Genomic DNA, 10,589 nt, shown 5'->3' with positions numbered 1-10,589 from the left:
CAGGTGACTACCTTATGAAGCTCATCCAGAGAAATGTAAGGACATTTTTTAGTGACCCCAACTACCAGTCAAAAGTTTGGATACACTTTGTCATTCAATGTTTTTTTTTCATGACTATTTACATTGTTGATTTTCACTGAAGGCATCAATAAACAAAAAAGTGTGAAATAAGTCAAAACATATTTATATTTTAGATTCTTCAAAATAGCCACCCTTTGCTTTAAAATCTGCTTTGCACTCTCTTGGCATTCTCTCACAGTCAAAATGCCTTTTTTAAATCTCAAGTATGACCCCTGATGCTAATTGTTCTCCTCTTTTCTCACCTATTTCTCTTGGAGAATTTTAGAGAAAAATATGAGACAAAATCAAAGCTAAAATCAGAATCACAATTTTGTCTGCTGATCTATAGAGGAGCAAACTTTGTGCAGTAAAATTTTCCTCTGGGCTTCCTCCTAAACCCCAAATGGAAATTATCGAACGTGAGGAAAATCTAACAAAAAAATAAAAAGCATCCAAGGCACTGAGGAAAATGTGAGGAAAAGCCTGAAAAGCTGTGCTTACAGGAGAAAAAAGGGAGCAACTGTGGCGCATAATGAGCCATTTTTGCTCCTGACACCTCCCTTTCCTCCCCCTCCCTAACCCTAAGCCTCTTCTTCAACTTGTTCCTCTTTCTTTATGCACAAGTGACCACTCGTCCCTCCCCCTTCTTTTCCGTGTCTTTCATGCTTTTTTTTTGCCTCCCCCTGCAGTTTCACCCTCCTCCTCCTCCTCTTTTTTTTTTTTTTTTTGGTGTAACATTGCATTGTGTTCACACTGCTCCTGCCTCTCTCCCTTCCTGAACCACCTCAGCTTCCCTTTCCCCACTATTTCTGTTAAAAAAAAACACTTCAAACTTTTCCGTTGTTTTTCACAAACTCCCCTCGTATGTTTCTCTTCTTCCTGAGCTCCACTGTACCCTCCTCCCCCTCCACCCCTGACCTCTCCTCCCCTCTCTTTCAGCTCGGCCTCCCTCTTCCTGAGTTCACTCTGTCGCTGGCGTTGGTGTTCGCGTTGACTGGCCAGAGTCCGTGAGCTGAACACCCTCTTCTTTATTTGATCCTCTCTCTTCCATCTCTCTGCCGCTATTCACCCATTCAACTCTGTCCTGCCCTTGGGGTAAGTAGCCTAGAAAATCGTTAACAGTTGACTGAGTGTGTTTAGGCATGTCACACACCCACACACACTAACATTAACACACTTTAGAACTGTAAAGCAGTAAAAAGAAAGCAGCCCTGCTGCCCACACACACTCACTCAGAGCAAAGAAATGTGGACGTCGTTATGTAATGTTTGATTTTCAAAGTGGTGCTCGTAAAGTGACTCGAGATGCTTTTTCCTGGTTTGTGTTCGGGATGTGTGCCACCCTTGACCCACTTGTCATGCTTCAGAAAGTCTGGGTTTCATTAACAAACCCGAGTGAGATAAATTTTCCTGCACAAAGAGCTTTAAATCAGCTGATGAACCTCAGATCATCTCAAAGTATAATTTTATATATATATATATTACTTTATATAACAAAGAATTTCCTCTCTTAAATCTTAAGCATGTCGTTATTAACTTGTCTTTTATTTCCTGTTTTGTGTTCTAACTTCTGTTTTTCTAGACTCGACTTTTACTCTTTGAGCCCACTTCCTGATCTGGCTCTGACGTCTGATTGGCCATGGCGTACCATAGCTTCCTCCTGGAACCAATTAGCTGCCATGCCTGGAACAAAGATCGGTCCCGTAAGTCTGTCCGCCTCCTCTGATTGGTCACTGGTTGGCCCTAAATTGTCTCATCTCTGAGCAGTTTTTGTCATGATGTCACAAAGCATCCTGCTGAGCCAGAGAACAAACAGCGCGATAGACGGAGCTTTGTGATTGGCTCCTAGGTGGGAGAAGGTATTTCCTGTTTCCGCTGATGGTGAGGCACTTGTGCGCCGTTAGCTGGAGGAAACCAACCCCATATTTGGCTGTTTTGATCATTGCTTCGGTTTCTGGGCAAAGCGGACGCAGCGGTCGACTCATACACTCATGCAGCTTCAGTTTGACTCAACTTGCAGCTTGAGTTTCTCCATCTTGCAAGCAAAAATGCACAAGGTGCTGTTCTCAGATAAGCACTGCCTCTGACTCACAGGCTGACTAAAACATGTCGTATTCGCTACAACATTGTGGGAAGGAAGGTTGCAGTTGTTGGTCTATTTAAAGATCATGTGTCTGTGTGCTGCCTTCAGGCTCACACATACTGTATTTCCCTGTTTTTTCTCTTGCAGCCAGTCAGCTGCTCTGTTCCACTGCACTGATCCGCCCTCACAAACTTCTCATGTCAGTCACATGGTTCTTTGTCCTTCCACTGATGAACACTCTATTTACTGATTTGTAGCAATATTTGTTTTTATGTTGCTGCACAGTGTGAATGTGTTTTTGTGTTTTCAGAGATCGCCCTGTGTCCCAACAACCACGAGGTCCACATCTACAAGAAGGACGGGACCAAGTGGACCAAGATCCATGAACTGAAGGAGCACAACGGACAGGTGACAGGTGAGAAACAGGATCACACACTCAGTCATTCACTTCCAGAACTCTTACCTTTGTCTGCTGCAAACAAGTTCAAATTTAGTAATGTGTGTAATGTGGTTTTGGTTCTTTGATATAAAACGCATTAAATCCACCATCATGAAAGAGTTTTCCACTGAAGTCTGATGCTTTTCCTGGCCCCATGTCTATAAAAGAAATAGATCCACATTTTACTGCTTACTGGCCTTCTAACTGAGATTTGGATGAGAGAATTCATCCTGTTCTCACGTCTAAATCCAGCAGCTAGTTAGATTAGCTTAGAATAGTGAAAACAGCAAGTCCAGCTGTGTTCAAAAGTAAAATAAATGACCTGCCAGTACCTCTAAAGCTCATTAATAAGCATGCTTCCATTTCACTACAATGGCAGCTACCAGTTCTCCCCGTTTCCAGTCTTTGTGCCATACTTTAACAGACAAAGTGTGGAGTTTTAACATCTCATTTCTAAAAAAGATAAAGCTTACAAATTCACTTCAGCTGTTTATTCACCCTGGAGTGTATTTACATTTTGTCCCTCTTGTTCCTTTTAAGTTCTGACATTTACTGAATAAAAACATGACAGCACAATTTAACGTTTTATTGTATTATGTTATATGCATTATTATATTATCTGTCCATTCATGTTAACTTTGGAGAATATGTATTTGTTGTTCTACACATGAAACAACCAAGTACACACTCTACAGTGCTGTGCAAAAGTATTTGCCCCCCTGCAGAAATCTTCTATTTTTGCATTTATCTCACACTTAAATGTTCCAGATCATCAAATGCATTTAATGTGAGACAAATGTGCTGTCAAGGAACCAACCAGTTATTAGGTTCTGGGGGGCAATTACTTTTTTACAGGGGTGATATAGGTTTTCAATAAATCCTGAATAAATCGTCATTTAAGAACTGCATTTCGTGGGTTATCTCGTGGATTTTTTTTCCCCGCAGGTATCGACTGGGCTACTGACAGTAATCGTATAGTGACCTGTGGAGCAGACCGGAATGCCTACGTCTGGACCCTGAAAGAGGGAACATGGAAGCCCACCCTGGTCATCCTCAGGATCAATCGCGCTGCTCGCTGCGTGAAATGGTCACCAAAGGAGAACAAGTTTGCTGTGGGCAGCGGCTCACGCCTCATCTCCATCTGCTACTTTGAGCAGGAAAATGACTGGTGAGCTTCAGGAGAGCCGCTAAAAGTAAAAGTATTCGCCCCCCCAACAGAAATCTTCTTGCATATTTCTCTCACTTCAATGATGCTGGATGCTTCAGATGTGTGGCTGTGTTTTATGGTCCTTGTGTCCCACCCCCCACCTCTCTATCTCTACCCCTCTATCTGTATCCCTCTATCTCTACCTCTACCCCTCTATCTCTACCTCTCTACCTCTTCTGTCCCTCTCAACCCGTCCAGCCAGCAGCAGATGGGTTCCCCCACATTAGAGCCGGGTTCTGCTCGAGGTTTTTTTCCCTGTTAAAAGGGTGTTTTCCTTGCCACTGTCGCCTTTTGGCTTGCTCTGGGGGTTCAGGCATATGGGTTCTGTAAAGCGTCTCGAGACAATTTGACTGTAATTGGCGCTATATAAATAAAATTGAATTGAATTGAATTGTAGCAGATCATCCAAATAATATTCGTGTGTATTTAATATTAGACAGAGATAATCCACAAAATACAAAATGCCATTTTAAAATCGTTGTTCACTGAAGAACTATAGAATATATATCAACTCTGTGAAAAAAGTTGGCTGTGGATCAGGTGGTAGAGCGGGTCCTCCAAGGTTGACAGTTGATCCCCGACCCCTGCTCATGCCGCAATGTAAAATAATAATTAAATATATAAGTAAAATAATTAAACGTAAACAATTAGATTAAACTAGGACTAAAAAGTACTAATTTAACTAAAATTTGTACTAAAAATACTACATTTTAAAAAAACTATTAAGTAATTTTGAATAAATTCTAAATGATTAAATTAAATTAAATATATTTTAAATATCTGATTTAGAATAATTAAATTAAATTTTTTTGTCAAATAATAACAAACAATTAGATTAAATTAAAATAATAAAATAATAAATAGATTTTTAAATCTATTGAATTAGAATAATCCTGAATAAAGACCACATTCAACTGTTAATACACCCTTTTATTAAATTAAATAAAAAATATTATAGATCCTTTATTTGAAATAATTAAGTTAAAATATATGAATAAAATAATTAAATATAAAAATTTTGATTAAATTAAAATAATGAATACATTTTTTAAAATAATTAAATTATTTTGAATAAATTCTGAATAATAAAATTAAGTAAATTAAACATAAATTAAATATTTGATTTAAAATCCATCCATCCATCCATCCATTATCTATACACTGCTTAGGTCACAGAGGGGCTGGAGTCTTTCCAAGCTGACTTAGGGCGAAGGCAGGGACACCCTGGACGGGTCACCAGTCTATCTAATGGAGACAAACAATAGCACTCACATTCACACCTAGGGGCAATTTAGAGTTACCAGTTAACCTCAGAATGTTGTTGGACTGTGGGAGGAAGCTGGAGAACCTGGAGAAAACCCACGCATTCACAGAGAGAACATGCAGAAAGATCCCAGGTCCAGGCCAGGAAACAAACCATGGATCTTCTAGCTGCAAGGCAACAGTGCTAACCAACGCAGCCCTAACATATAGTATAAGTAAAATAACTAAATGTAAAGAAGTAGGTTAAATTAAAATAATTAATACATGTTTTAATTATTTTTTTAAAATAAATTCTGAATAATAAAATAAAATACAATACAATTAAAGCAAATTGAATACATTTTAAATATTTGATTCAAAATAATGAAATTGGAATATACAGGTAAAATAATTAAATATAAACAATTAGATTAAATTAGAATAACACAAATGTTTTTTAATTGATAAAATTATTTTGAATAAATTCTGAATAATAAATTAAATTACATAAAATCAAATGAAATTAAATGTATTTTAAGTATTTCATTTAAAAAAATACAATATGTAAGTCAAATAATTAAATGTAAATAATAATTCTGAAAAATTAAATTTCCCTGAATAAATTCAGAATTATTTTACTTTATTTTATTTTTTTAATTGAATTCAATCAAATTTTTATTTTATTTTGTTTTATTTAGCTTGTAACTACAGCTTGCTAACATAAGCCTCCAGCCTCATTCTTTTACATCACCATGGACAAGTTTTAGTCCACTCTTCTCTGCAGAATAATTTTTATTCAGTCACATTAGATGTTTTTTGAGCATGAACTTTGACTTGGCCACTTCAGAACCTTAATTTAGTTCTTTTTGAGCCATTCAGAGACCATTATTGGTGGGATTCCAACATGCTGCATTGCTACTTGCAGGTGGGTGTGTAAACACATCAAGAAGCCAATCCGCTCCACCATCCTGAGTCTGGACTGGCATCCCAACAATGTCCTGCTGGCTGCTGGATCCTGTGACTTCAAATGCAGGTATTTCTCTCTTATACCTAATATAATCTCAAAACTGTCAACTGAAGCCCAACAGTTACATCAGATTTTTACCACCAGAAGAATTCGGACTAACATTATTGCAATGTTTACTGAAAATTGACTATATTAATCCACTGGCATGTGCAATAATATTGTACTAATTTCTATCTTGGTGTATTTTAGTTATTTTTTCATTTTGTACTACATTTCCTAAACGTTTGTCTCATATCTCATTGTATTGTATTGCATTTTAGCTCATCTTATCTTATTTTATCTCACCTCATTGTATCATACCTTATCTTATCATATTGTATCTCTTCGTCTCATATCTCATCGTATCATCTTATCATATCGTATCCTCATGGTATCGTATCTCATTGTATCATACTGTATCTCATTGTATCATATCATATCGTTTCCTCACAGTATTGTATCTCATTGTCCCATATCGTATCTCATTGTATCATATCATATCTTGTCGTATCATATTGTATCTCATGTCATCATATTGTTTCTCAGCGTATCTCAACATATCTCATCATATCGTGTCTCACCGTATCGTATCATATCTAATCCCATTTGTTGCATCTTTTCTTTTTGCATCTTATCTCATTATATAGCATCTCATGTCATCTCTCTCATCATATTGTATCTCATCTCACTCATCGTATCTCATCTCATTTCATCATATCTACAACTATTAGTGTTTTTTGTCTTTTTCTGCAAATGAAATGCTCTAAATACAGTGGGTAGGCAGGTGGAGAAATCAGATTTTTTTTTTTTTTAAAAGTTATTATTATTTTTTGGCCTTCTTGCCTTTATTATATAGATATGTGCAGTGAAGACAGACAGGAAATGGAGGGAGAAGAGTGGGGGAAGACATGCAGCAAAGGGCTGTGAGTGGGGACCAGCCCCTGTACATGGGTCGCCCGCTGTAACCCGTTGAGCTATCCAGGTGCCCTAGAAACCGGATAGTTACTGTCTCTGGATTAATTACTGGATTATTAGGGGCGGCTGTGGCTCAGGTGGTAGAGCGGGTCGTCCAATGATCGAAGGGTCGGCGTTTCGATTCCCGCTCTGTCCTAGTCATGTGCTGTTGTGTCCTTGGGCAAGACACTTTACCCACCTGGCCTCCAGTGCTGCTACTCACACTGGAGTATGAATGCGTGTGAATGCTGGTGGTGGTCGGAGGCCGTAGGTGCAGATTGTCAGCCACGCTTCTGTCAGTCTGCCCCAGGGCAGCTGTGGCTACAAATGTAGTTTACCACCACCAGAGTGTGTGAGTGAATGAATGAATAATGGATCCACTGTAGCGCTTTGAGTGCCTTAATAGAAAAGCGCTATATAAATCTAATCCATCATTATTATTAATTACAATATATCATATGTTGTTTATTATTAGCATGATGTAAATATTGAATCCTTACAACATCTTCAACACCGGCCTACCGGCTAAACGCACATCTTGAAACTTGAATTGTGAAAAACGTCATCACTTCGTAGATCTTAAACTGAGAACAATGCAACCCAACTCGTGTGTCTCAGGGTGTTTTCAGCCTACATTAAGGAGGTGGAGGAGAAGCCCGGCCCGACTCCCTGGGGCAGCAAGATGCCGTTTGGGGAGCTGCTGTTTGAGTCTGGAGGCTCTGAAGCTGCAGCCCAGACATCAGCAGGAGGAGGTGGTGGTTGGGTTCATAGTGTTTGCTTCTCACACTCCGGAAACCGTCTGGCCTGGACCTCCCATGATTCCACTGTGTCTGTGGCTGAGGGAGGCAAGACTGGCATGTAAGAGAAGGCAGGGCTGCATATCTGGGTGTGTTTGTGTTTCTGTGTGCTGCACTCTGACCTGCTGTATTGACTTGTATAGGCTGACCAGTCTGAGCTCAGAGACTCTTCCCCTGCTGTGTGTCACCTTCATCACCGAGAACAGCTTAGTAGCAGCTGTGAGTATCAATACATTAAGACGTTTTTTCTTAAGTGCACATTCAACTGTTCATACATCCTTTTAATAAATTGAAATTGAACATATTTTAAATATTTGATTTAAAATGAAATATAATAGTAAAATAATTAAATGTAAACAATTAGATTAAATTAAAATAAATGATACTTTTATTTTAAAAATTATTCGTTGATTTTGAATGAATTCTGGGTGATAAAATAAAATAAAATTCTGAATAATAAAATGACATTAAGTATATTTTAAAGAGTTCATTTAAAATAAAGAATTTAAAACATGTAAGTATAATAACTAAATGTGAACAATTAGATTAAATTAAAACAATGAATTTTTTTTATTAATTCAGTTATTTTTGAATGAATTCTGAGTGACAAAAATTAAATTAAACATGATTAAAGAAAATTAAATCTGTTTAAAATATTTGGTTTAAAATAATTAAATAAATATATGTATGTAAAATAATTGAAAGTAAACAATTACATTAAATAAAAATAATGGATACATTTTGAAATTTAATTAAATTGTTTTGAATAAATTTGAAGTAATAAAATTTAATTACGTTAAATCTATTTTAAACATATGATATAAAATTGAAATATATCAGTAAATTAATTAAATGTAAACAATCAGATTAAGTTAAAATAATGAATACATTTTTTAAAAAATTAATTGAATTATTTTGAATAAATTCCAAATTAAAGTAAATAAATGAATAAAATAAAATAAAATTGAATTGAATGTATTTTAAATATTTGATTTAAAATAATGAAATTATAATATATAAATAAAATAATTAAATGTAAATCATTAAATTGCATTAAAATAATGAATACATTTTAAAAGTAAATTATTTAGAATAAATTAAGATAATTATTTTGAATCAATTCTGCATCACTTGATCACATCATTGTGATCACATCCCAGTGATTGAACAAATTCAGATTCATTTAATTTAATTAACAAAATAAAATAATGTAACATTCAATTCAATTCAATTCAATTAATTTCAATTCAATTCAATTGATAAAGCTTATAACTACGGCTTGCTAACATAAGCCTCCATAATCTATTGATCATGCCAGCCAGGCATGGTATGTTGAAACAAAATCATGAATTGAACTAAAAAAAGACGCTAGTAAACTGAAGGGTTTTTTGTGTAAATGAAGAAATGGTTCATTTTTTCTTTGAGTTACATAGTCTCCCTTTTTTTTGGAAACATTTTTGCAGTAACAACCTCATAGAAGCATGTTGATATTGCAGTTTTTGTGTTTACAGTACCTTCTAGCTCCACCAGTTAGCATTTACAAATGTTTTTGTTCCTGCAGGGCCATGACTGTTACCCGGTGCTTTTTGTGTACGATGGTGCCAAAGGCGGCTTAACGTTCGGTGGGAAGCTGGACGTTCCCAAGCAGGCGGCCCAGAAGGGCATTAGTGCAAGGGAACGTTTCCAGAACCTGGACCGTCGAGCCTCCGAAAGCCAGAGCACCGACAAGGACCTGAACACACTCCATAAGAACAGCATCAGGTCAGGAGAAACAAGTGTTCTGGGTCTGGGCTGTAAATCACGGCAGGTGTATAAAGTGCAGGGGAGATTAAGATCTGAGTGATGCAGAGGTGGAAGTGAGCTTTGGGTACACAACCCTTTTGGAGAAAATTGCAGTGAAAGATGGCGAAGTCTGATTTGTACAGTAATATAGTTTCATTTAACAGACGCTTTTATCCAAAGTGCTGTACATCTGAGAGTAGAAACAACAAAAGCAAGGATCTAGTCAGGAGAAAACAACCTGGATAAGAACCATATAACAAGTCTGAGTCATCAATCTGTGCAACGGAATCTCTCTTTGCAATTTCCACCAATAAATCACAAAACATGGTCATTTTCATCTCTGTATAACTCAGCAGTGTGAAGTACATTATCATAATAATTATCACATGTTTGTTAAACTGCAGCCTTTGACTTGTCTCTAACAATCTTTTAGCCAAATCTCAGTGCTGGAAGGAGGAAGGAACCAGTGCACCAAGTTCTGCACCACCGGCATGGATGGAGGGATGGGCGTCTGGGACGTCAAGGTAACACTCAGTCTGATTGTTAGATTCTGGCTTTAACTGTGGGATTTCACACGTTCCTCAATATCTTTTCAGACTCTGGAGTCTGCTATGAAGAACTTGAAGATAGTCTGAAGTGAAGTTTACATTTCCCAGACTACATTATAATCGCTTCTGGAGATATGAAGAAAGCTGCTGCCTTATTACATAAAGCTTCTCTGCCTTATTTTAGTCATCTATTTTTTTTATACATGCTAAACGATCAGACTTCAGGTCAAATAGTGCTTGTTAGTCCCTCTGAAGCTCTCTGCTGAGCTAGTTCATTTCAACGCTGTGTACAGAGGCATTGACCACAGGTCTGTAAACGGTACTTGTTAAGTTAGATTAGAACAATCACAAAGAGCTCAGACTGAGCTGAATGCTTAAAGCAGGTATTTTATATTATTCATGATGAAGGACTTCAGTACTTCTTAAAAGCTTATGCTGGTCATAATATGCATTTAATAAATGAATACTGTTA

General features: G+C 36.9%; 1 protein-coding gene across 1 annotated transcript; it reads left to right on the top strand.

The window, feature by feature from the left end:
• Positions 1 to 835: 835 nt before the first annotated feature.
• arpc1b (actin related protein 2/3 complex, subunit 1B) lies at positions 836 to 10,589 on the top strand. Its single transcript, XM_023267736.3, has 10 exons — positions 836 to 1,155; positions 1,642 to 1,762; positions 2,453 to 2,557; positions 3,527 to 3,749; positions 5,956 to 6,063; positions 7,609 to 7,848; positions 7,931 to 8,006; positions 9,349 to 9,548; positions 10,003 to 10,093; positions 10,166 to 10,589. Exons 2-10 carry the CDS (start codon positions 1,699 to 1,701, stop codon positions 10,202 to 10,204), a joined length of 1,146 nt encoding a protein of 381 aa, XP_023123504.1. The 5' UTR covers positions 836 to 1,155; positions 1,642 to 1,698; the 3' UTR covers positions 10,205 to 10,589.

The sequence above is a fragment of the Amphiprion ocellaris genome, chromosome 4 (assembly GCF_022539595.1).
Source record: "Amphiprion ocellaris isolate individual 3 ecotype Okinawa chromosome 4, ASM2253959v1, whole genome shotgun sequence".
Classification (NCBI taxonomy): Eukaryota; Metazoa; Chordata; class Actinopteri; family Pomacentridae; genus Amphiprion; species Amphiprion ocellaris.
The sequence above is the reverse complement of the archived record's forward strand: the minus strand, read 5'-3'. Positions and strand labels throughout refer to the sequence as shown.